The following is a 24,391-nucleotide window of genomic DNA, read 5'->3' as shown; positions in this document are numbered from 1 at the left end:
AACTTAGGGAGAAATGTTTATCTAAACCTTAAATTAGATTATAAGTGTAATCAAGCTAGGAGAGACTATGATTGGGTTGATTTTGGTTGATTTTAAAGAAAAATCAACTAGATTTGATTATAAGCCAAGGAAAATAATCAAGCCATAATCATAAAATAGATTATCATGAAATTTCCAAGAAAGATGTCTTGGAGATGAATTTAGATACCGAGTTTGGTTCCAAACTACTATAAAACTTGATGTTTACTATACTTGTGCTCTACTCATTTATTAATTCATTTTTTTAAATTTATAACAGCACATGCTTATCTTAGTTCATTTTATGAGCACTTCAAAAGTTGTCTTTTCCATTGCATATTATTATAAATTTTTTTTAAACTCATTCATTGCCCACCTTTTGGGTTGCATTGCTGGGCAATAGCTTAGAAAGCTTAGGACATCATGGTGTCATTGGCTCCTTGGAGAAGCATAAGATCTCTAAAACTCTCCAGATGGTCCATTGGATTAGTGGTGCCATTGTAATGCTCAAATTATATCACTTTAAATTTTTTCTGAAAGGACACCTTCAGGATCTTGCTCATAAAGGGGGGATCATGGATTGCCTCCAAATCATCTTCCATACCAACCCTTTGCCCTCATAGGATCTTGATATAGCAGTGCATCTCCTCAATCTCGTGGTGGAGGTTAGCCTTCCAGCTAGAGATTTCCTTTGGCCATGTGGAGGAGAGTTACCAGAGCCGGAGTTTATGTCTGAGGAAGAGCGATCACACTCCCAACCCCTGTTTGGGGCTCTAAGGATAACGATGGCTACTACTTTATGCCAAAGAGTCATGATGATTCGATAGTTTGGTAAGGGGATATCAGCCTACTATAATAGGTTATGCACTGTTATTGTCAAGACTTGCACTTGGTGGGCAAGTAGGTCAAATCATCCAGTATTGACAACTCCTGTGGTTGGCTGAGAAGATTGGGATCTTGAAAGGTTATGCTAGAAGCCATCTCAAGTAGGTTGGATAGATGTTTAATGGTTGCTCTTTCGGACTTTGATGACTTTTATCTTTTCTATCTCATAGATGGTGGCAATTTATTGCTATTGATCATGGAATATCGAGTTGGACCACCTTCATGGACCTATAAGACAATAAACAAGGTTGAGAGGTTGCTGGATCGGACTCTCCGATGTTTAAGTTTGAGAGGATTTTTTGGTGTGAATGAAGAAAGAAGAAAGAAGAAAGAATAGGGAGATAAAGTCTCATGTAGTCCACATGATTAGCTTCATCTTTTTCTTGCAGGGAATTTTCGAATCTATTTATAACTGGAGTCTTCAATCTTCTTGGATTGTATCCCAAAACACTTGGGGTCGTGTCTCAATAAATTGTTGATGCAACATAATAGTCTCAGAGACATACTATAACAACATGATATATGGTGGAATTGTGTGCCTTTAAGGTGCATAGATCGAGTTGCCTTTTTCGTAGGAGGGTTTTGTTCAGCTTGATTAGTAGCTGACATCGTTGAGATGACTTAAGAGGTGCTGATCTGAGAGGTCAGTCACTTTTGAACTTTACGTTAGTCTTAGAAGGCCTAACTAAAATGCTTAGAGAAGTTTTGGATATACCGAGCCACCATATAAGTTATAGACTAGATGGATCCTTATGCACTACATCATGCCTATCATTTATTGCTACAACAATTACAAATATAATACTCATGGTTAATAAAAAGTAAATATAAATTATTAAAAAATAAATATAATTTAAATTTTATAGAAAAAGAGAATATATCTTATTAGTAGAGAATAAATTTTAATTTTTGAATATTGAACATTTGATAGTGCCCTCCATCTCGCTTAGAGAAGTGAGCAAATGGATTCGAGAGAGCAACACTTCGAACTCATTTGGTTTACGAAAAGAATTTTTTTTATAGAAAGTAATATACTAAAAAATTATTTTTTGGAAAGTTATTTCATAAGGATAGGATTTTGGTATGTTTGGTTGACCATGAGAAAGTGACTTATTACAGAGTGGCTTATATTTGATTGAGTATCCATTCGAATAGAAAAATTGTGTAGAATATCTATTATATCCTTCATAGATGCAAGGCCATATCTTTTTGTTCATAAACTTTATATAAATAATAATAATATATTTATATTAATATAAATTATAATATTAATATATTATAATATAATATTAGATTATAATAATTTATTATGTTTACATAATACTAGTATATCTTAATATTATATTAATATAAGATTAATATTTTAATATAATAAAATTTATTCATACAGATATAAATGTAATATAATATTAATATATTAATATAAATATTATATTAATATTAATAAAAATATTAATATAAATATTAAAATAATATTAAATATAATAAATATTATAATATTAATTAATATAAATATTATATTAATGGTATATATATCATTATTCAGTATTTTATCCTAATCATCCATTAATATTTTATAAAATCTTAATCGTAGATCTTAAAAAAATATTTTTTAAAAAAAATATCATCAATTAAAAAATCAATCTCCCTATAAATTTTTATTTTTTATAAAATATAAAAATATCTACCAGTGACAAGAGATTTTTCTATCCTCTCCTCTCTTAGATCTCTAACTAAATAAGAGATTCCCTTTCCCCTTCTCGTGAATCAAATGAGTCATTCTTATTTCGGCCTATTCGGACATTCAATAAAATTAGAACTGAGTAATTCTTTGTACACCATATATGGTACAAAAAAAATTCACCACGCCATCTGATTGGGCCATGCAGCGATTGCTATCCAACTTGTATTCAATGTCTGCAGTTTTATTTTTTTGATTGAAATTTTAAATAATGAAAAAGCTCATTCACTTTTAAAAAATTATAACATCCTACGTTTATATTACGACTTCTCGTGATCAAATTATAACTTCCTACATATAGAAAATTTATTAAATATCATAAAAAAGTGAAAAATATTTTTATTATTTAAAAATTTTATAAATTTTTAATAATAAAAATATTTTTTATTTTTTATAATTTTTGGAAGAAAAATTATATCATTATATATATATATATATAGAAAGTGGCGATGGAATGTCGTAATTTTTTATATTTTTATTATTTAAAATTTTAAATAAAAAAATAAAAATATAAATATTGAATATATATTGAAAAATCATGATAATATGATTTAAAACCGCGGTGTATTATTTCTGCATCAACTGCGGTGCACGAAGAATTTCTCAATTAAAACCGCCTTTTGCTCTCTTTTTCACTGTTCCCTTGGCCCAAGTCCCTTTCCCTCCCGTCCCTTCTCTCCGCCGTTCCGCCACGACAATGGTCGTTTTGGGGAGCTCCTCGCGGTCCTTCGAGGCGCTTCTTAAATTAGACAGGGAAGCCAAAACCTAAGTGCCCGAACCGCAGAGCACGAGTCTCTCTCTCTCTTTCAAACTCTGCCATCTTAATCTTCTTCTGAAGACCTATACAGCGAGGGAGGGGCTAGGGTTTTACGCTTTTCTTCAGCCAGCCATGTTCGAAGGAGTTGTCAGCCAGGTGCTCAAAGGATTTGTCAGCCAGGTGCTCGAGGGCTATCTCGGCGGCTACGTGAAGGGCATCCAAAAAGATCAGCTCAAAATTGGCATTGGTGAAATCATTACTTCCTAGTCTCCTACTCTTCCCAACTTTTTAAATCTTCTTCTTTTCCTCTCGCTTTTCATCTCCTCCTTCGTTCTAGAACTGAATCATCCAAGTTTTCCCACCGTATTGCCCTCGATCGTCCTTACTCCTCTCTTCCTTGATGAACAGTCTTGGTGGGATTTTATGTATATTGGATAGGTTGTTGTTCCAATAACTATCTTGATAAGTTCACGGGATTATCCGTTCTATGATTTATATTTATCCTCATAGGATTTTACAGAGAGCGAGTTCCGGTGACGGTATAAGGATCAGCTCTAATTATTTTTCTATTACTTCCAATGGTAAACTTACATTATTTAGGTCATTTTGCAGGACAAATATTATTGGAGAAAGTAGAGCTAATACTTGAAGCCTTTGACTATCTGCAGCTGCCTTTTGCACTGAAGAATGGTACTATTATCTGGCTGTTTAACTTTGTTAGCTTCCCATACTTGATGATCAGATTAGATATTTGTTAATCGGCCATATTTCTTCCTCTTATTCTTGTTCTGCTTCTTCTTCTTGCATTTGTGTCACCATCCATATTTGTGTATTTAATTTTGCTACTCATATGCTTGCTAATCATAATCCAATCAATCATTCATTAGTTAATGTTATACAAAATATTCTTATTTGACAAGTTTTTGTTTTATTCTGTTATGATATGCTTGCATTTATCTGCAACGATTGATGTACTTCCAAACTGCATGGTAGAGTACATAGCCTTTCCCTTCTCTACTTAACTATTCTCTCTCTCTTTTTCTTCTCCTTTTAAAATAAATCATAGTCATCATCTTGATTCGAGAAGGTTGAACTTTTTCTCAGGGAGCTTATTAAATTTGGGACACTTTGGGACTACTCCCTGTAATGCTATTTTACGTTTTGTCGACTTGTTCTTTGATGAGTGTAACTTGGCCTACAAATGGATGTATTATCATTTGCTATGTCATACATTCATAACTAACTTGTGTCGCCTTTCTTCCTTTAAACTGCTTTCTTTATTTTTTTGCGAGTATATAACTATTATCTCTATAACAAGACAGCTCTGTTTCTCTCATTCTCATTCACAACAAACCCTCTTCCATTGTCTGAAAAAGATTTTCATATAAGATTCCAAGAAACATGATGCTTTGGTGACATAGACAGTGAAATCATATTAGTGGTTTATTTACGTGTACAGTTGATTAAGAATGCCATTAGTTGATTTTTCTTACTTTTGCACCTCGTGATTATGATCAATCAAACATTTATTTCATGGTTTTGATATCATTGAATTACTTATTTAAGCAAAAATTAGAATGTATCATGCACGTGTTGGTTCAGGGTTGATATATGCAGTGTCAATGCTTGCATGCACTTACCTTTTTATCATGTTAGTACCTTGTTGACCCTACCTCTTGTAGATACAGTGCAGTTTGATGACCACTTTAACTTTTGCTTTTAAAGAATCATGCTGTCTATGCATAATGTATGTGCTGACTTATGCATTTGCATGCTTTAGTGGTATGAGGATTTAAGCCAACAAAGTAGCAGGCTTGCTTTATCACATTGGGTAAGAAGCAAGGTTTGTCATCTCGGTACCGGATCTCGTACTGGTAAAATCTCATTATAATGTCAGTATGTGGTACGGTACGGTATGGCTGTGTTGGTATGAGACGGTTCGGCTTATTGGTATGGTATGGGATGCCCTGTACCATTCGATATGAGGCGGTATGATGAACGCTAGACTAAGAAGCATACAAACACTTAGGTAACAACATATAGTAAACAAAAAGGTGTCTTTCCTTAGTTCTTATAAATTTAATTCAATGTGTTGTATTGAAATATACTATTTGTTTATCCTTATAATAAAAAAGCGAGTGTATACTCTACACATCGAAGTGAAGTCCATATTAATAGTCCTTACAAAATTGTTGACTTGCTGTAGCCAAGCAAGTAAAATATGAAGGATATCTTAATGCCTATGTTTGATATCAATGTTGCAAGTCGTGACTAATACTTAAATGTTATGGTACATCTTGGAATTGACACATGGTACATTGTTGGAGTGGGTATAGGAAATAGCATCTTGTGTTGGTATGGGGATATTTTGAGGCCCATACTGGTATCCTGCTGGGTCAGTATAGTATACCCCGTATTGCTTGGTATGGTAAAATAGAATTGTCATTGCTTCAATATTTTCCCATATTATTCTATTCTATTAAAATTGTCCTTGTTATACTACTTTCAAGATTAACATTATGTGCTAGTTCTTAGAGAACCATTGTCTTATCTCATTCTTTAGAAAAAAGGTTTTATTGTGTTGCATGCCAATGCCATGCCATGCCATGGTCAGCTAGAACTTTTCTAATAATTCATGCATGACAAATGTAAGAGCAATTCCTGTTTCAAACTTTAGCTAAGCCTTGTAGCTCATGTACCCCTATATGGCTTTAAGAAAAGGTGATTTGCATAGCTAGTCGACACCATCAGCTACTTTGTGTTTCCAGAAGCATTTTCATCTAGTGTATTGGAATTCATGGTTTATACATCAGATGAACAAGTGTTTGAATATTAATCCTTTCTCTACAGATGGCTAGTGTTTGTCTTTCTTCCCGTTCTATCATTCTCTCTATGTACTTTGGATGGAGTAAGAGAGGTGGCACTAGCAAGATTTGCAGCAATGAGCGAGAGTGATGATTTTTAATTCATATATTTTGTAAACATGGTGATAAAAAATAAACTGATGTATCAATATGCTAACTTGGATATTTATCCATCTAGGGTTCATAGCCTCAAATATATAAGTTTGTAATCTTAGTCTTAAAACGAGAAAAATGACCTCTAGGATTGCTTGGGGTTCATATATTTTATCTGCCTTGTCTTTTTCCCCTCCTTTTGATGGAAAGGGACTGCAATGGAGTTTTGCAGTACATTTTTGGAAACCCAAATGTGTTGCCTCCTTAGAGATGAAGCACCTAACTTTGCCCTTTTTGCCACCATCTTCTGAATCATTCTAAGTCCTTTTCTTATTGTTGCTAGCATAATCCACTTGCTCATAAAGTAGGGTGTAAAGAATTATAGAGAAGGAAGAGAATTGTTATGTCATTTCTTTTAGTCTCTCAAAGGGCCTTTATAGGCTACTACATACAATATACTTGGACACATACTAGATACAATGTACTTGGACACAAACTAAATATGGTGAGATCTTAATATATGGCTATAACCAAATATGGCTATACTAAATATGGTTGTAACCAAATATGGTTATACTAAATATGGTGAGATCTTAATTAATTACTCTAACATAGGGAATTACCTTGCTTTGAAAATCTTATTATTTTATCTTTAAAACATGAACTAGTGCACCAATCTAGTTCAGATATTGAATACTATTTATTTTTTGTACTTTCTGGATTCTAAAAATATCTATAACTGGTGCCTATTTCAAAAGTAGCTAAGTTTCTTTTCCTATTATGGCAGGACAAATCGGGAAGTTGAGCATTGAAATTCCTTGGACAAGTTTGGGACGGGACTCTATTAGGGTTGTGTTGGAAGATGTCTACATATGTGCCTGCCAGCGAGATGATAATGAGGTGTGTTTATAGCATGTACATAATCTATATAATGATCAGATTTTTTTTTATTTTATGTGATCTGAAATATTTAAGCTGATAACCAAATGATGATTTTGCTTGATTATGACGAGAATTTTTATGACTTTTCCGTATAGTGGACTTCAGATTCAGTGGGAAAAAGGGAGTTAGCTGGCAAAATGGCCAAACTTAATGCAGTAGAATTGGCAAAATTTTCCAAGCGAGTGTGTGGTGAGTTTATTGAGTCATTTGATTTGTGATTTCTGCTGGCAGTAGAAATAGTGTTATCAAGTTGCAGTATTTGGAAAATGAAATTTTATACTTCTTGGATGATACTATTCCATATGATTTTTCTCCTTGTTGAAATTTTATTAGTCTGTGCTCATCATTGGTCCTCTTATTGAGTTCACAGTTTCTCCGAAAACACAAATAAAGTGTTGTTGGTTTTACACATAAAAAAATAGTAAGACAATAATAGAATCATAACTATCTATTATTAGAATGAGACCCTAGGTTTATTATTAAGATGATTTTTCCCCCATGAAGATAACTTCAAGTTGATAAGCATTATAACCATAGGGCTCTTGATTCCTCCAATACAAACTTCTTGTCTAAGTTATTGGTAAATTTTTGGAGAGGCACGAAGATGACTAATTTCTTGGTTGTCATCTTGGTGTGACTAAGTCCAAACTCACCATCCCAAACTGCTACCATGTTATATGTCTTACCAAATAACTTAGTGACCCATGCAGCTTTAGAGATTAATTCAAGGAAAATGCTTTAGATATTTGAAAAAGGATTCTTCTCTCTTATATTTTATTAAAGTTTTGTGTTTGGAGAAACTAGAGGGCAGCCTTGGTGCGATGATAAGGTTTCTCCACTAGTGACCTAAGTGTCAAGGGTTTGAAATATGGAAGCAACCTCTCTGCATATGGGGATAAGGTGCATACATCTGACCCTTCCTAGACCTCTAATGGTGGGAGCCCTGTACACTGAGACACCCTTTTTTGCATGGGGAGTCACTATTCATGCTTTGCTATAGTTAGAATTCATATAGAATCTACTGGAATCCTCTGAAGTTTTTGGACAATATTTTGGAAGGCTGAAAAATGACAAATGAAGTTATGGACTTTGGTGATGCAAAAATTGAAGGTTGGTTTTCAGCTTGAATTAAAATGGCATTTCTAATAAGAAATGAGATCCTGGGATTTTCTAGAGGAGGGTTCCTCTTTCTTATATTTTACAGTATCTATGATCTCAGTGACACTGGATGAACTCTAAACAAATCATTGAGCTTCAAAGAGTTTTGAGAACCTACTTGAACTTTCTGAAACTTTTATATTTTGTGCACGAATAATGCAAGTATGGATTTTAATACCAAGCAGTGCTTCAAGATTTTTTTTTTTTTTTACTTGCATATATAAATGGTTAATTCTAATCTGCCTTCGAGTACTTGGTAGTTGCTGTTTTGGTTGTTCCCATTTGCATTTCACTCGCAGTTATGCATCTCTTGGATACTCGATCTTGTATGTCTACACTAGTGTTTAAGACCTAGGTGAGTTGATCGGGTTAACCTGCTGTACCCATCATTGCCAGTTATTGTGATCGAATCAGATCTCGAGCAGGAATTGTTGAAACTTGCTTGAGTTGTTGGTCCGAGCGGTTCGACTTCTTGAACTGCCCAGGTCAGCAGATGATCAGACTGGTGGGTCAATAGTTCTTAAAAGAAAATTCCAATGGCTACAGGGATGTGGCTGCTGGTTGAGGTGTTGCTTTTGGCCGCCTGTGTTGAGAACCCCTCCTAGCTTGTTCCCCAAGCAGTGCTGGTACTAAGGATGTGGCTGCCAACAGCACTCTGATAATTGGGTAAGAGGGCAACTTTGGTGCAGAATCAGAGGATGTTGCTGGTGCTGAGATCCCTTCCTCATGGCCTGGCCCCAAGCAATTGCCAGTGGGAAGAATGTGGACAGTGGCAGTGGTTTGGAAATGGGGGAGGAGGACCAAGCTTGTGCAGAGTCGCAGTAGGATGCTGCCGTTGCTGGGATTGGAGAAGGATGATTTCGCTCTGAGATCTAGGGACGACACTGCCGTGCTAGGGTTGAAGGAGGAAGGTGCTGGTGCTAGACCAAGGGTGGAGGATGAGCTAGTGCTGACATAGGCTGCTGATGTTGGTGCAGAGATTGGAGCATGGAGACATCAACGCCCTGAGTGGAAGAAGAGGCAGGATGGTGTGATGAGAGGAGGCGATAAGGGAAGGAAATGAATTGGAGGGTTTTGAGATAAGTCATTGCCTCACCTATTTTACGTCCTAATAAAAGGAATAGATTTTTTCCTTGTTTCAGATGGTCTGCCTGGGGTTGACCTGCAGTCAAACCATGAACCCAAGACCTGGCCACCAAAACAGTGGGGCCCACATCAGCAGTTTGAAAACACTGATGCACACTGTATGCTAAATAATGCAGTCATGCCAGAGCTTCAAGGTTTTGTTTTTACTTGCGTCTACTCTGCCTATGTTGTTTCATATTATACTTCTGTGCCTTTAATAAATTTTGCATTTTTAGATGTTATAGTAGGATGAATGGTTTGTGTAATCTAATGTGGTTGCAGGTGCGTCCTTACATACATGTAAAGTTCTTTATCCACATAGTATTCTATATGTTTTGTGAGTCTTTATTCTTGTCTGGCAAACTATTGACTAGTCATTTTTCTTTCCAGACAATCAGGCTGGCCAATCATTTATTTCGTACATTTCTGCGAAGGTGCATATGTTTGACTAGCTAAGTCTCTATGATGAGCAAATTCTGAATTATAATATATTAAGTACTTGGTAAAACAAGTTCTGGATTATGATCAAGTAGTTGTACAATGCTGCTCTGATTGGCATTTTTGTATACAGATTCTTTACAGCATCCAAGTTTCAGTACGGAATGTTCATATTGTATACATTGATTCTCATAATAATCAGGTACTGATTCTACACTTTCTTATGCAGCTCTTGACATTTGTAATAAGTATCTTTTTTGTCCAAGGAAATCTTTCATGATTCTTTTAATATTCTTTTATTACTATAGTTGTTTTTTAACTATGCTCAGATATATCTCCTGGAACTTCCAGTTGTCAACCTAAGTGTTCTTGTGTGATCGGCACTATTGCATTCCTTTCAAAAGCTTGGAAATAGAATATCTCATTGATTTCTTAAATCTGTAATATGTATGTTTTTCATATATTCTTTCATAATCCTTTGTCAGCTATTATTTAACTCAAGGAAATGTCTGCGTTTCTTCCATACCTTGTTCTGTGGCCAAGCCAGGTGAAACAACCGTCTGGCATCATGAGAATGTTGACAACTGTAAGCCGAAATTTGCTAAAATTTTGTGGAATATAGTTAAGAAAATCTAAAGGGTAATCACGTATTGACTTTCATAATGGATTAAATGAGATGAATATGTTGGTGTTAAATAATTCCATTGCCTGTTAGCTTGCAATGATGCCGGTCACATCTTCTCAATTATATCTATTCTCCTTGTTGAAAATTTTGCAGTCTTTCTCACAAATAATGGTGTAAAAAGTTTCGAGCTTTTATTTGACTGCTATTTATGCTAATCTATATGTTAGAAATCCATCTACCATATTATTTGCATTTATGAGTTTGATCTTATTTTAGTATTTGTTGGATATATTTCATGGTTTTGTAAGTAGAAAAATATGATTGCAAATAGTGGTTTGGGTCTTTGTGAAACTGAGATTGTAGTCTCACATGGTCTCAAGTTCTAATTTTAGAAAATTATACTTGGAGTAAAATTCAAATTTACAAAGTTGAGAATCCTGTTCTAATCTGGGGGACATGCAAAGGAGACCAAGTTGGCAGGCTGGTCAAATGGAAGAGCTATGCCTGTTTCATCACCAATTAAAGACCTTTAAATTCCGCTTTGGAGTATAAAAAAGATGATATTAAGTTAGAAACAAGACCTATAAGCAAGCCTACTGACCTTCAAAGCAGCTCACTTTCCAAGTTTGCTGAAAAACTCTCACAATTTGCCCAATGCTGTTATTTTTCCTTGACAAATATCAACATGTCATCTATGAGAATTAAAAGGCTTATTCTACTGTAAGCTTGATGGTCTTAAAATTCCATTAAAAAATTGCCATGTCCATAAGAGAATTCAGTGTTTCCATATCAATTCTGAGCAGCTAAGAAGATGGGAGTTCCCTTTGTTGCAAGGTTTTAAATCCCGTGGGACGGGCCTGTCTCGATTTTTTCATGAAACGGGATGCATCGCCATCTCACCCCGCCTCGCCTCGCCCCGACACTTGGAACAGAGGATATCCCAAAGCATCCCGATCGGAATGCTAGCTGGATGGTCTGTCCCAACACATGGGATGGTATCCCGTCCCGGTGTCTCACGGGACGTCCCGGTGGGATCTGAATTCCTACTTTGTTGAATCCTACAGTTCGCCTATAGAAAATCTTTAGGTCCCCCCATCCACAAGCACCAGAAATTTAGGTGCGCAAAACATTATGAGTGCGACAGCCTACTTATGTTTGCAAGCACCCATCCTTCTTGTTGTCCCCATGACAAACTTCCTACTGCTCTTGTCATAGCTTTTTATGGTATGAGGCTTTATAAAATTTCTAGCATTGCCTTCTCCACCTGGGCAGGTTGTGTGCTAGTTGAACATTGCTATGCATATTCTCATGGGCAGGTTGTGTGCTAGTTGAACATTGCTATGCATATTCTCATTTATTATTATTTTTCTTATAAAAAAGGCTAATTATTTTGAGTAAAACCTTAGTGCAACCTAAAAGCCTATGACTTTGCAGGGATCAAAGCCAACAACTTTGAGGTGCTCTTACTGGTGTATGACATTCTATTTAATTCCTTCATATTTGTCTAGAACATGGCTCCAAATGGACCCTAGAAACTATGTTTTTTTGGATATCTGAAAAATTGAAAACCGTCATTGGAGGTTGCATATATTCTTAAGATGATCTAGTCAAACAATTGCATCTTTAATTGATTTTTGAGTGTCACAGATTTGGAGAAGGTATCAAAACTGCTGATATTTTTGCTTCCCCTTCAAATTTTAATGAGAAACTAATTAGGTATCACCATGTTGAACTTCAAAGTCAGAGCTAAAAATTTTTCCTTAGCGGGCCAAAACAACTGATTTATGAAATAATAATGAATAGGTCATTACGTCATTATGGTCCCGACAGTGCAGGGGAGTGGTAAATTGGAGAGAAACCATTTTTTCTATACAAATTGGCTGCTCCAGGACTTGGTCCCACGCCATTGCCCTTGTTGGCCCAAGCCTTTTACCATTGGACCAAGCAATGACCTCTATTAAAAAAATTTCTGTAGCATTTTATTTTTTTAAAAAATGATGATATTTGATAAAAAAATTATTTGCTGTACTGGACTGAACTGGTAAATACTATTGATTGATTTATTATCATAAAATAATATGCAACAATAGTTTATATTTAGTATTAAGAAAATGGTCAATTCTAAAAGAAATGCACAATTAGAAGCTGCATAAACTAAGGAAAATAGCATTAATTGTAAAGGTAAAACACCTAATTAAAAAAAAAAATTCTAATGTTAGTCTATATTTTTCTTATTTGGCCCCCTCCTATTGCTCTAGCCATAAGCTATGGCAGCTCCAGCTCGCACCCACTCTGGCCCGGCCTGCGAGGCCAGAGTGAGCTCAATTCAGTATAGAAACCATATGTCAATGAGTGAAAGTGAATGAAGAGAGAGGAAGTTGGCGTAAGGAAGACAGAAAAGTATTGATGGAGGCAGAATAATACAGAGGAGATGATTTTGGTATGCCATATCTATTTAGAATTTCTTCAGTCATCCGTAATCATATTTCTTTTTCATGTTAATGATTTCCATTTAAAGATATGAAGAACTGTGAAGTGCTTTACCAAACATCCATAATGAATTGTTTCCTTATCTGATAGGAATTACCATTAAAAGAGCTTGTAAATGGGAATGGTGTGGGGAAAATGACTAGCTGGTGTTTAAAAGAGTGTGGACTTTATTGTGTACATTCACATAGATATCCAATTTGAAGGGAAGGGTTTTTCTTTTTGGTGGGGTTTTTTTAATTATTGTTGGGGGGGGGGGGGGAGGAGTACCTGATAGAGTGAGGTTCTGTTGTGGCTCATATATGTATTTAAGGATAGATCTAGAATGTCAAGAGGTGGCGGAACTGGTACTGGGACTCATACTAGTTGCCTGATGGTATGATATGGTGTGGTATCGCATTGTGCTGACTCATGATGTACCGAAAAAGGGGAGCTGGAGAGGGAAGGGGAGAGGGAAAAGGAAAGAGGAAAAGAGAGGGAGGGAGGGAGGGGGCTCTCCTTCAGCCATAGCATAACAGGGGCAGAGCTCCGATTCCAAAATAAAATAGGGGCTCCAATCTTTTTTAAATTTGGTTTCTAAACTGGTTTTGGCTGGTCATTATGGCACACCTCATAACATCTTGTTTGGGCTGCTATTTAGATCCTTTCTTTGAACTATAAAGGTCAACATGTTGACCCTCGTGACTTCCCTAGATTATATTGGATATAATATTGTTATTCATATCTCTTCTAGATGAGTATGTCCTTGAACCTCAAGGTGTTTTTAACTTGAACATTTAAATTTTATTTTCTAGGTAATGATTATTTTAACTTCAAATGTTCTCTGAAAAAAGAATTAGCTGTAAAGATAATCTCATTTTGTGCATAAATTTTGCATGTAAAAGTCTTCTTTATGATGCTACTCCCAATCTTTTTTGGACTATAGTCAATGATGCAACCATAAACCCCAATAGCCCCAATCCACATATTATTTTCTATTGCTATGAAAAATTGCAAAGTGTAATTCATAGGTTGATATTATAGCAAAGAAATAACACATGTTGCCCAAAATTTAGTGATCTGACTCCAAGAATGCCCAATCCAGATGAAATATCAAACTACTTGTTTAAGTGGTTATTGGATCAGAGTTATCATGTCAATTGTTCAATTTTGTAGCACAACAATAGAATTAAAACTCATTCATGTTTTAACACTTTCATATTCATTAAATGTGTAATATTATTGAATATTTTTGAATTGGACGACATGCTTTATGTAAATCTTTGGTGGAAGACTCTGGGATTCCAAAATCAATGATAGGGCATCCATATCAAATATCCATACATGGATCATGATTTACACTTGTAAAAGCACCTATAGTTAAAAGAATGTGTTTCGGAGGTATCTAACCTATGCATTATATGGATGCAAAAATGGTTGTTTTTCATTTTACTAGTGGGCTATCATACATGATAGAGTATTTAAATTGAAAATCCACTTTGTTGATCATGATCTAAAGATGTTAAGACATGTATGGACTGAAAATCGATGGATTTTGGTGCTTAGATCATAGCAAAACAAGGTCTTATATCAGCAAAAGATGCAAAACCATTCACTTTGCACCCACTTCATGCATAGGTTAGAGATCAAGAAAACATGGTGATGGTGGTTTCTAGGGCTTTTTAGTAGTGTAGGTCATGATCAACAATATGGATCTCCAATTTGGAGGGTCCATCTTTGACTTTGAATCATTAACATAAGGTATGTATTTCTGCTCATTTTTTTTGATTTTATTTGGTTTAGTTTTATGCTTCGCAATATGAAGTTTTGACCTAGTACTTTTTGTTTTTATGATACATCACCCACTTTGAGATTACTCAGCCAAGCCATGGATCCACTTGAACTATTAGAAATGTAGGGTGGTAGAATTTTTGACATTATGAAAACTGACATCAAGCAATTACTTTTCTCCTCAAACTATGCCACTTTAATCATTATTAAAGTCTGTTGCATTTTTAGGTGATAATCAGCTCATCATCACTTACAGTTTTTTCATTCTAGTGTCCTGAGAATTACTGAATATGTCTTGGCTGTGTCCTTGGGTCCTACCACTGTCAGCCTTCTTCTAACCATGCTGCCACAAGATCTTCCAAATGACTTGATGGCTTGCCCCACCACCTGCTGGTCTCCCTCCAAGGCTCCAACAGCCTTCCTATCCACCAATTTTTCCAGTGCTTATTGGTGGACACTTTTTCCCCAAACACTGTGCCCTCACCGAGGAAGCCCCATCAAGTCATTGTCCTCCATTGTTGCCGTCACCAGATGTGAGGGCAGTGGTAATAGTTGCTGACCTGTCTCTTTGCCCACTCTGCTTGGACCTTGCACCTCTCTGCCATCCTCTATCAACAGCAACTTTGCTATCAGTGTTTCCCATCGCACCCTGCTTGACTTCCTCCCTCTGCGATGGCCTGCCTCAGTTTGTGATTGTTTTGAATTTCACCTCTCCACACCTTAACACCATTCAACATCTCTCCTCTCCGGTGTTATTTTTCATAAATAAATTTGATTTTCCAGTGATTGGACTCATTGACTTGGCACTTGAACTTGCAACTCAATCAATTGGTGGTTTGATCTTGTTCACCAACGATATTAATTGCAAGATTTGATGAGCACAAGGAGGGTGTATTGTGGTATGATTCCCTAAACCTTGATTTATTCTACTTGGCAATCAGCATGACGGTGCCCTCTTAATGTGTTAAACATGATGGACCGAGAAATGCTTTTGTAGGAATGTGGAATTGAGCAGTCTTCTCACCCTGTTGGCAACTTCAGATGGTCATATTGAAGACCACGAGCACTTGTATATGTATATTAGTTTGTATGTTTTGATGATGGCCCTGTTTGGGAAGAAATAAAGATAACTGCAGCTCCTTCATTACTGTTTTCTTTTCCCTTCATTTAGTTTTTTTTTGGCAACTGAATGTGTTACCGATTTTTTTTGTTTCTCTATTAAGTTACTAATCTTGGTGATTCCATTCCAGGAAAATTTTATATTTGGCTTAAGATTTTCAAGTCTTACAGTAATGACGGATACATGGAAGCAGAGTTTTACTGGGTGAGTTTATAACATTATTTGGAAGAAGGATATGATGTGACAGAAGTTCTATTGGTTGTCGAATTTGGCTTGACTTCCATGTACTTAGTACTTCTTATTGTTTAGTGGAAGTTTCGTGTGCAGGCAGTTTATTTGCCATCCTATCAGAATACTTAGAAACATTGGCCATCAGGATTCGTCAATTTTCCTTGAGTTAAAGGAAGGCCAAGTAAAGAGTGATTCCTTGTTATGGATGGAGGCTTTTAATTTTTGCCTTTAGCCTCTAATCAGTCCAACAATTTATTGGTCAAGATAAATATGCGTCGATTTCACTTCATCATTTTCTTATGCAACTACTCTTTTATGAATTGTACATACGTATAGACGCATCTGTTTTGAATCAGATCTTGGCTATAAAGTGCTAAATCCTATCCTTTTCAGTTTTCAAAATTTGAGATCTTAGCCTGATGTAACTGAATTTACTTTGTTTTTCATATAGTTGGAGAAACTTCTATTTTTTTATATCATTAAAATTTTGGTAGAAAGAGCTGGAGCCTGTTAGGACTCTCATTTCTCTTATTAAATGAAATTCAACTTTTAGTTGAGGATACCACTTTAATTGCTAATTTAATCATTTAGAATTTTGACAGAATTGTATGGGCTTTTAGAACTAAATTTTATGACTTGATTGCTATATATGCATGTATGTATGGATGTATATATAGAACTAAATTTAGATATGTTGGTATGTATGCATGCACGTATGTATGGACGTACATACATATGTATGGACGTACATACGTGCATACATATCTAGAAAAGATTGTCCTTTCATTCTTCATTTCCTGGAACTCTAAGAACCTATAGTTCATTGTTTAGTTAATATATAAAGCCTTAAAAGAAGTGGCATGCATGCATTTAAGTTTTTGTTTTATGTATCAATTATCAATTAATGGTTACTCTCTTATTTGTGTTATTTATGAGTTCCTCTATAATTGCAGATTGCTTTTTCTTTGTTGGAATGCTTTGTAGACGGCATGCTTAACTTTCTCTGCATACAGTTAGCTTTGGTACTTTATAATTTATTTATTTATTTACTTTTTTTTCCAAGGTCTTCAATGGGGAAATCAAGAGGCAGCCAAGTTGACAAGGCTGTTGAAATATCAAATGTCGGACTTTACTGTAACTTGTTAGAGGAAACCCAAAACTTGTCTGGTATTAATGATGCTACTGACCCCCAGCTATGCTGTAATTTGAACTTTGAGTCTGAGAGATGTGACTATATAATACATCCATTTGAGGTTAAAGTTTTTCTGCAGGTATGCTAGTTTATTAACATTTTGATGTTTCCCTTTTTGCCTGATTACTGTAATATTTTGTGTTATCATTTGGTTAGATCTAAATTTTAGAGCTCCCTTGAATTACAAATTTATAATTTCTTCTTGCATTTTTGAACCTGTCCATGCAAGAAATGCTTATATTCAGTATAATGTGCTTTGCCTGTATAGACAAACAAATCTGGAAAGCTTGATGGTGTGCCTCAATATGACGTCACTGCTGAGCTAACTACCTTGGTTTGTTCCTTTATGGTCATCTGATGATTCATTGTTGAATGTGTATTTTTTTTTAATATTTTTTAAAGATAAGTTATATTGGTTCTTCCTGTCATTCTTTTTGTTTTTTTAGGTTGTCTCATTGAATGAGGTTCAGTTGCAACAGATTTTAAGTCTCTGGGATTACTTCTCCATTTGTGCTCTTAGAAAAAAGTAGGTCTATTCTACACTGTTAACTATTAGGTTTGTTTGGTTGTTTGTTGATAAGATTGTGTCATTTATGAGTATGAACTTTTGCATAATTGTGCAAACTCATTGTACTACTTGAATAATTTCCACTGCTTGCTTCATTTTATAACATATGAATTAATAGAAAATTTTGGTGGTTATGTTGTCATCATCATTTTATGTCTGCAACAAACAGTTATCATGCTTATACTACAAATTTTTCTATATATATAAACTTGTTTCCTTTTTCTACCTTCATAGACCCAAACAAAGTTATTTTTGTTTTTTTTTCGGCTATAATTTGTGGAGACATAGGCTAGGAACAATCCTGACCTAACTATGCCTTCTGTCTTGAAAACTTGTTTCTTTCCTCTTTTTTTTTTTTTTGGGTACAAATAGGCACTCACACTACTTGAGTGTGAGTACACCCCAGAAAATCAGAAAACAAAATATCTTATAGGATATGCAGGCACGTCTGACCTTGTCGCCAGGTCCAGTCATCAGTGTGTTTTGCCATCGAGAAAGCGACCCAATCAGTGGTGCTGCTTGCCTTCTGGAAAACATGTTGAACAGACACGGTAGCGAAGTCATGTAGGGATATCCATGTCTCAAAGGAGCAAATGGGTCTCCAATTGCTCTGTGTTGCGTTGGATCCAGCTGATGACAGTAGTGCAATTTGAGTCCATGTGGTGCCCAAGGTTCTGCCTTGGTACTCTACAATTCCTGAAAACTTGTTTCTAATTGAAATTTTTAGTAGATCAGGGAATTTCTTTCTGTCAAGTTGTCTACTCAAAATTTAAATCGGATATAGATCACCATGTCACATCTCTTTTCATATATTGATTAAAATCTAATTACCAAAAAATCTTGAGCATTATGATTTTATGTGCTTGTTCATAGTCTACGTTTTCGACCTTTGTTAGAAATTGTTTGGGTTTAAAACTATCTTTCTATAGGTTATACCATTTGTTTGCTTATAGTTTTTTTTAGGTTTAGCCAAACTGTCCTGAACCTGGTAGTTTGGGGCCTTTGAGCCCGTACCAAACTGTAGCGATCAAGTACTATGATGGTTCAGGTGCTCGGGACGGTTCGCTCTTGTAATAAACCCTTGAGTCCTCCCATAAAAAAGGGGCACACAGGGAACTGCTTTGTGATGTTCCGAAAAGGTTGCTCTAACTCAATCTACTTCGGTTCCTTCATTAAGGAAAGGAGTAAAGTGCGCCTTAGAAAGGTGCGAAAGTGGGCAGCTTGCCTCTAGACCATAGAATAGAGCTAGCAGGACCGCTTTGGACTAGGTAAGGTGTTGAACTCCATGTTTTCGATCTCAGTAGCTTCATCTTCTAGATTTGGTAAAAGATAAACTAAATCCTCTACCTTAGATTCAGCTAAAAAGCTAGCTCTTGTTTCATTTGATGCTTCATAAGTTTTAGATTTGAAAAAGCTCTCCCCCTTGCTTCTCCTCTTTTTTTTATCCCTCTCACATCGATTTTGCATCAGATGATGAGCCTATGTGACAATTTGATCTCTTTTTGTTGGCTCCCGAGATGTCTCGACCCTTCAAGCCTTCGATCGACTCATCTCTCTCTTTCTTGCCTTCTCGATCGATCTTCTACCATAATGGGAACTTCAAGGCTCCACGGTACGCAATGTTGAAGACCATTGGTGATGGTGACTCCGATGCTCCCCTCGATCGACCTCGACAGTGACTTTGATTCCAACTCCAATGCAGTTGAACCGAGGTATGACCCTCTCTCTCTCTCACCCTTCCTCTCCTCCCTCTCTACATCCCTCTCTCCCTTTCTTCCTAGTTCTCTTAGGGTTAGGGTTCTCTCCCTCTCTCTCCCCCTTCCTCCCTCCCTCCCCGGTCACTCTCTCTTCCTCTTCCTCTCCCTATTCCCCTCCCTCTATTAGTTTTGATATGCCCTGGCATAGTGCAATATGGATCCGTACCATATGGAACCAGTCACTAGTTTGGTAGGAGCCTTGGTGCTGATACGACAGATTGTCTCTTCTTGCAAACACATTCACACTCTCTCCACTCTACACACACATGCACCTATGTATTATTGTTAAGCTAGAATCTAAGTTGAAGGATTTGAGTTTGGGTTCTTTGCATGAAAAATTGCATGTAGTATTAAGCTAGAATCTACCTACTCCTCGGACCACTTCTAGAAGACGAAAGACCGATCGAGTCCTGGCTCCATTGCTCTCTCTATCAAGATCAGCGGCTATGATGGAGGTAAGTCCTCCACTTCTCTCTCTCTCCCCCTTTCTCTTTCTCGCTTCCCCCCTATGTGGCAGCGATTGTTGGCCCCTTTCAATCCCCCTTCTCTTTGCCTCTTTCCCTCCCTCCTTGCCTCCTGCCCTTTTTGATCCTCCTCTCTCCTTCTCTCTCATCCCTTATTCAGCAGTGATCATCCCTTTAAGGTTTGCCATACCATACTAAACCAAATGGTATGGAGCGTACCATATTGTTTTGGTACCGATATGCGGTTCTTAGGACATACCAATACTTAGTACACTGAACCGGCCTCGTACCACATAGTAACAATGTGGCACTAGTATGGGCCTCAACTCAAGACTAGATTCGATTGTCAAGGCCTAAGTCACAACTTGCATAATAACAGTTGTCCCAAACCTAGTCAAATATCTAATATCCCCTCTCCATAAATTGATCCATCAACAACCCTCTTATCATCTTGTCCATTACCCAGTGTTCTCTCCTTCAGCCTTATTGTTGTCAAGATCGTACAATCCATGATAGAGTCTTTATGTTTCAGATGAAAATAGCCTTAGACAATTAAGGCCTTGTTTGGCATTGCTTTAGGCAAGATTGCTTTGTCTATAGAGCTTTGGAAAGCAGAGCTTTCACTAGGAGAGCTTTTAATAAAAAGTTGTTTGCTATTTGTTAGTTACACTTTTAAAGTGTCATATAACTTTAACATTCATTGGTAAGGAAATGGAGAAAGCGCTTTTGCTAACAGAAAATGACAATAAAAGATACTGCATAGTACTTTCTATTGTTTGTGTGTTTCCGCTTTTCAAAAGTTGTTATAAAGTATCTTTAATTTATAAATTATTTATTTTGATATTTTAATCTAATAATATAATAAATAATAACTTTTTATATTTTTATAAAATATAATAATATTTTTATATTATTAATATATTATAATAATATTTGAATATAATAATATGACTTTTTTATTATAATATAGCGTTATAAACTTATAAGGGATTTTTGCATGTATATCCTTCTAAACATCCAAATTTGCATGGATACCCTTTCAAAATTGATATTTGCGTTTATATCCTTATAAAATACTTGATTTGCATGTATACCCTTCTTTTTCTTTATTTTTTGTATATATACCCACGTCATCTAACGCCATTAAAAAATTAACAGTTTAAAATTTAAATGACTGCAATACCCTTATGGGTATATATGCAAAAAAAAATTATAAGAGTATATATGCAATTAGCAATTTACGAGGATATACAAATAAATATTAATTTTGAAAGGGTATTCATGCAAATTTTGACGTTTAGGAGGGTATACAGGCAAAAATTTTTAATTTAATTTTTTTCTATTGTATGTTATTTTAACGAGATGGAAAGAATTTAAACACATTAATTAATGTCATAGTAAGGGTGATTCAAGTACATTAATTTTATCTATTGCTTCTTTGTTGGTGTTTATAGTAGGGACGATTCACTTGTTTAAAGATTTTGTTTATCTATTGTCATTATTCTCAATAGCAATAGCTGAGATATCAGTCCCTAATGCAGCTGGACTCTCAATTTCATTCTGTCTTTGGTTTTTCCTTTGGTCATCCACTTGAACCTCCCCTATTGCAACTACTTCACCTCTACTTTGATCTTAGCTACCTAGTGTTGATTGAGAAAACTGTATATCATTAGTCTTTTTTGTGATAAATAAGAAGCACTCCATCAAATTTTTATATTCTTCAAACAAATTCATTAGTTTATGATCTGTATCTAGAATCATATAAGACTTAGATGATAAATGTCTAATCACAGACCAAATCTTTATGGTGTCTTCAAGCTTCAAATTGAATATGTGCACTATATCATCATATAGATCTATGTAAGAATAGTGGTCAACATCAACTAACCAGCTTTTTTGTCTCCCAAAATAATATTTTATTCTTGTAGAATTCTTAATCTTCTTAAAATAACCTCCAAATTTCATCTTCAACTTGAAAAGTGGTTGCTCCATTTTAATAAGTTTGGACATGGAATAAGCAACTATTCATGATAAATCATATATGAAATAAAAATTAATATGATATAAAAATAAAAATAAAAATCATATCCAACAAAGAAACAATAGATAAAAATTAATGGACTTGAATCACCCTAACTATGATATTAATTAATGTGTTTAAATTCTTTCCATCTCGTTGAAATAACATACAATAGAAAAAAATTAAATTAAAAATTTTTGCCTGTATACCCTCCTAAACATCAAAATTTGCATGAATACCCTTTCAAAATTAATATTTATTTGTATACCCTTGTAAATTAGTAATTACATATATACCCATCTAAATTTTTTTTTTACATATATACCCATTAGGGTATTTTAGTCATTTAAATTTTAAACCGTTAATTTTTTAACGGCGTTAGATGACGTGGGTATATATACAAAAAATAAAGAAAAAGAAGGATATACATGCAAATCAAGTATTGTATAAGGATATATATGCCAATATCAATTTTGAAAGGGTATTCATGCAAATTTGGATGTTTAGAAGGGTATACGTGCAAAAATCTCAACTTATAATAGTATTTGATTTTTATATTATTATCATATAATAGTATTATTATTTTAGTATGAGTATAAAGCTATAGTAATCATGATAATAATATAATATTATTATAACATAGTATGATACCATTCGATTTTTACTATATTATATTATATTATATTGCTATTATACTGTGCATTATTGTAGGGTATTATTAATTTAAGAATTATTTTTTGTATTGTATCTGAATAATGTAATAACCAATATAATTAGTTTTTATTGGTGATTACCAAGTAATAATGAATATAATAAGGTTGAGATTCAGAATCCTTAATTGCATGACTATGGTAATAAAAGAAAACAATCTAAATGATTATGGCAATAAAACATATTTTAAATTGATTTAAACAAATTCCATTGCAAGGACTTGAACCTTGATCTCTTGGGTAAGCTTTTGAACAACTACTTGTTGACACTTCTTAAGTAGAGCTTTTGCCCAAAAGTTCTAAGTTCGAGTTTTTCCTTAGTTGACTTTTTTCAGCTTTTGGAGGAAGCAGAAAATTCTTTCAAGATTTTTATTGAACACTTCAACATCACACAAAAGCGTTTCTGGCCCTCCAGGAAGTGCTTTTTGGCCCTCGAAAAGAAATGCCAAACAAGGCCTAAATCTCTTCCATGGGTCAAGATCAGATAGTTTCTTAAGGCCTAGAGTTGTACTATAGATCATGTGGTATTTTGGATTACATGGTGCAACTTCATCATGTTATTAAAATGATAGACCACGAAGTTCCATTCTATGTATCACCCATTTGAATTTTTAAATTTGATAATAACTTGTCTATCAAAAATAAGTAGCCCAAGGACCACAGAACCAGAATCGAGACCTGTGCCAGCCGGCCGGTGGTACGAGTCGATATGGGTTTGTACCGGACCGGTGCAAACTGACACAGAAGAGAAGAAGGGAATTGGGGAGGAGGGGGAGGGAGGGAGAGGGTGGTCGGAGGGGTTGCTGGCGGTGGCCATAGGCAGACGGTGGGCATGCTCGGAGGGCTGCCAAGGCCTCTGCTTCCTTCTTCAAATCTTGATCAAGAGAGAGAGATAGAGAGGGGGGACGAAAAGAACAGGAGGGAGGAAAAGCCGATGAAGAGGCCGTCGGAGGGCCTCCGGTTGGCCGCTATGGCCGCTGGACGGCGAAATCACAACGTGTGGCACCATGGTTGTGAAACAAGGACGATCGCTTCTATTTCACGGCATTTTTTAAAAAATCTCCACTTAAAAAATATTTTGAAATAATGAAGTTGGCAAATCCAGTGTCGGTTTCACTATTCATCATCGTTTTAAGAAAATACGATGAAGTATGAATAGGGATGTTCGCCTTTGTTCTGCGGCTGCGGCTCCATTCACACATTTTTCGCTGTCCGATGGCTATGGTGGCTATCCGGCACCCTACGGTGGCCTCTCCGTCGGCTGCGCCTCTCTCTAGTACCGTTGCTCCTCTATTTTTATTTCTTTTGATTAAATATCCTATCGGATGACACTGAGTCACGGCGGCCTTTGTGGCCCTCCGGCTGCCTCGATGGGTCACCACTGGCTTTCTACGTCGTCGTCCCCTCTTTTCCTCCTCTCTTCTCT

The 24,391-nt window shown here is 35.6% G+C and overlaps 1 protein-coding gene across 5 annotated transcripts in view; it reads left to right on the top strand.

Annotated features, from left to right (window-relative positions):
• Nucleotides 1-3,269: 3,269 nt before the first annotated feature.
• Nucleotides 3,270-24,391, top strand: part of LOC105035160 (uncharacterized) — a 129,288-nt gene continuing 108,166 nt past the window's right edge. The window contains exons 1-10 of one of the 5 annotated variants that reach the window (XM_029261861.2): nt 3,270-3,648; nt 4,014-4,091; nt 7,146-7,258; nt 7,396-7,489; nt 9,974-10,017; nt 10,155-10,223; nt 16,154-16,227; nt 17,318-17,525; nt 17,715-17,780; nt 17,893-17,972. In XM_029261861.2, coding sequence (XP_029117694.1) covers nt 3,534-3,648; nt 4,014-4,091; nt 7,146-7,258; nt 7,396-7,489; nt 9,974-10,017; nt 10,155-10,223; nt 16,154-16,227; nt 17,318-17,525; nt 17,715-17,780; nt 17,893-17,972 — 941 coding nt within the window. In that variant the 5' untranslated portion in view covers nt 3,270-3,533. Of the gene's footprint in view, nt 3,649-4,013; nt 4,092-7,145; nt 7,259-7,395; nt 7,490-9,004; nt 9,739-9,865; nt 9,884-9,973; nt 10,018-10,154; nt 10,224-16,153; nt 16,228-17,317; nt 17,526-17,714; nt 17,781-17,892; nt 17,973-24,391 lie in introns of those variants that run through there. The other 4 variants (XM_019847253.3, XM_073249863.1, XM_073249862.1 and 1 more) reach the window with 4 other exon arrangements.

Source organism: Elaeis guineensis, chromosome 16 (genome assembly GCF_000442705.2).
Source record: "Elaeis guineensis isolate ETL-2024a chromosome 16, EG11, whole genome shotgun sequence".
Lineage (NCBI taxonomy): Eukaryota > Viridiplantae > Streptophyta > Magnoliopsida > Arecales > Arecaceae > Elaeis > Elaeis guineensis.
Note: the sequence above shows the minus strand (reverse complement) of the source record. Positions and strands in the feature narration are given on the sequence as shown.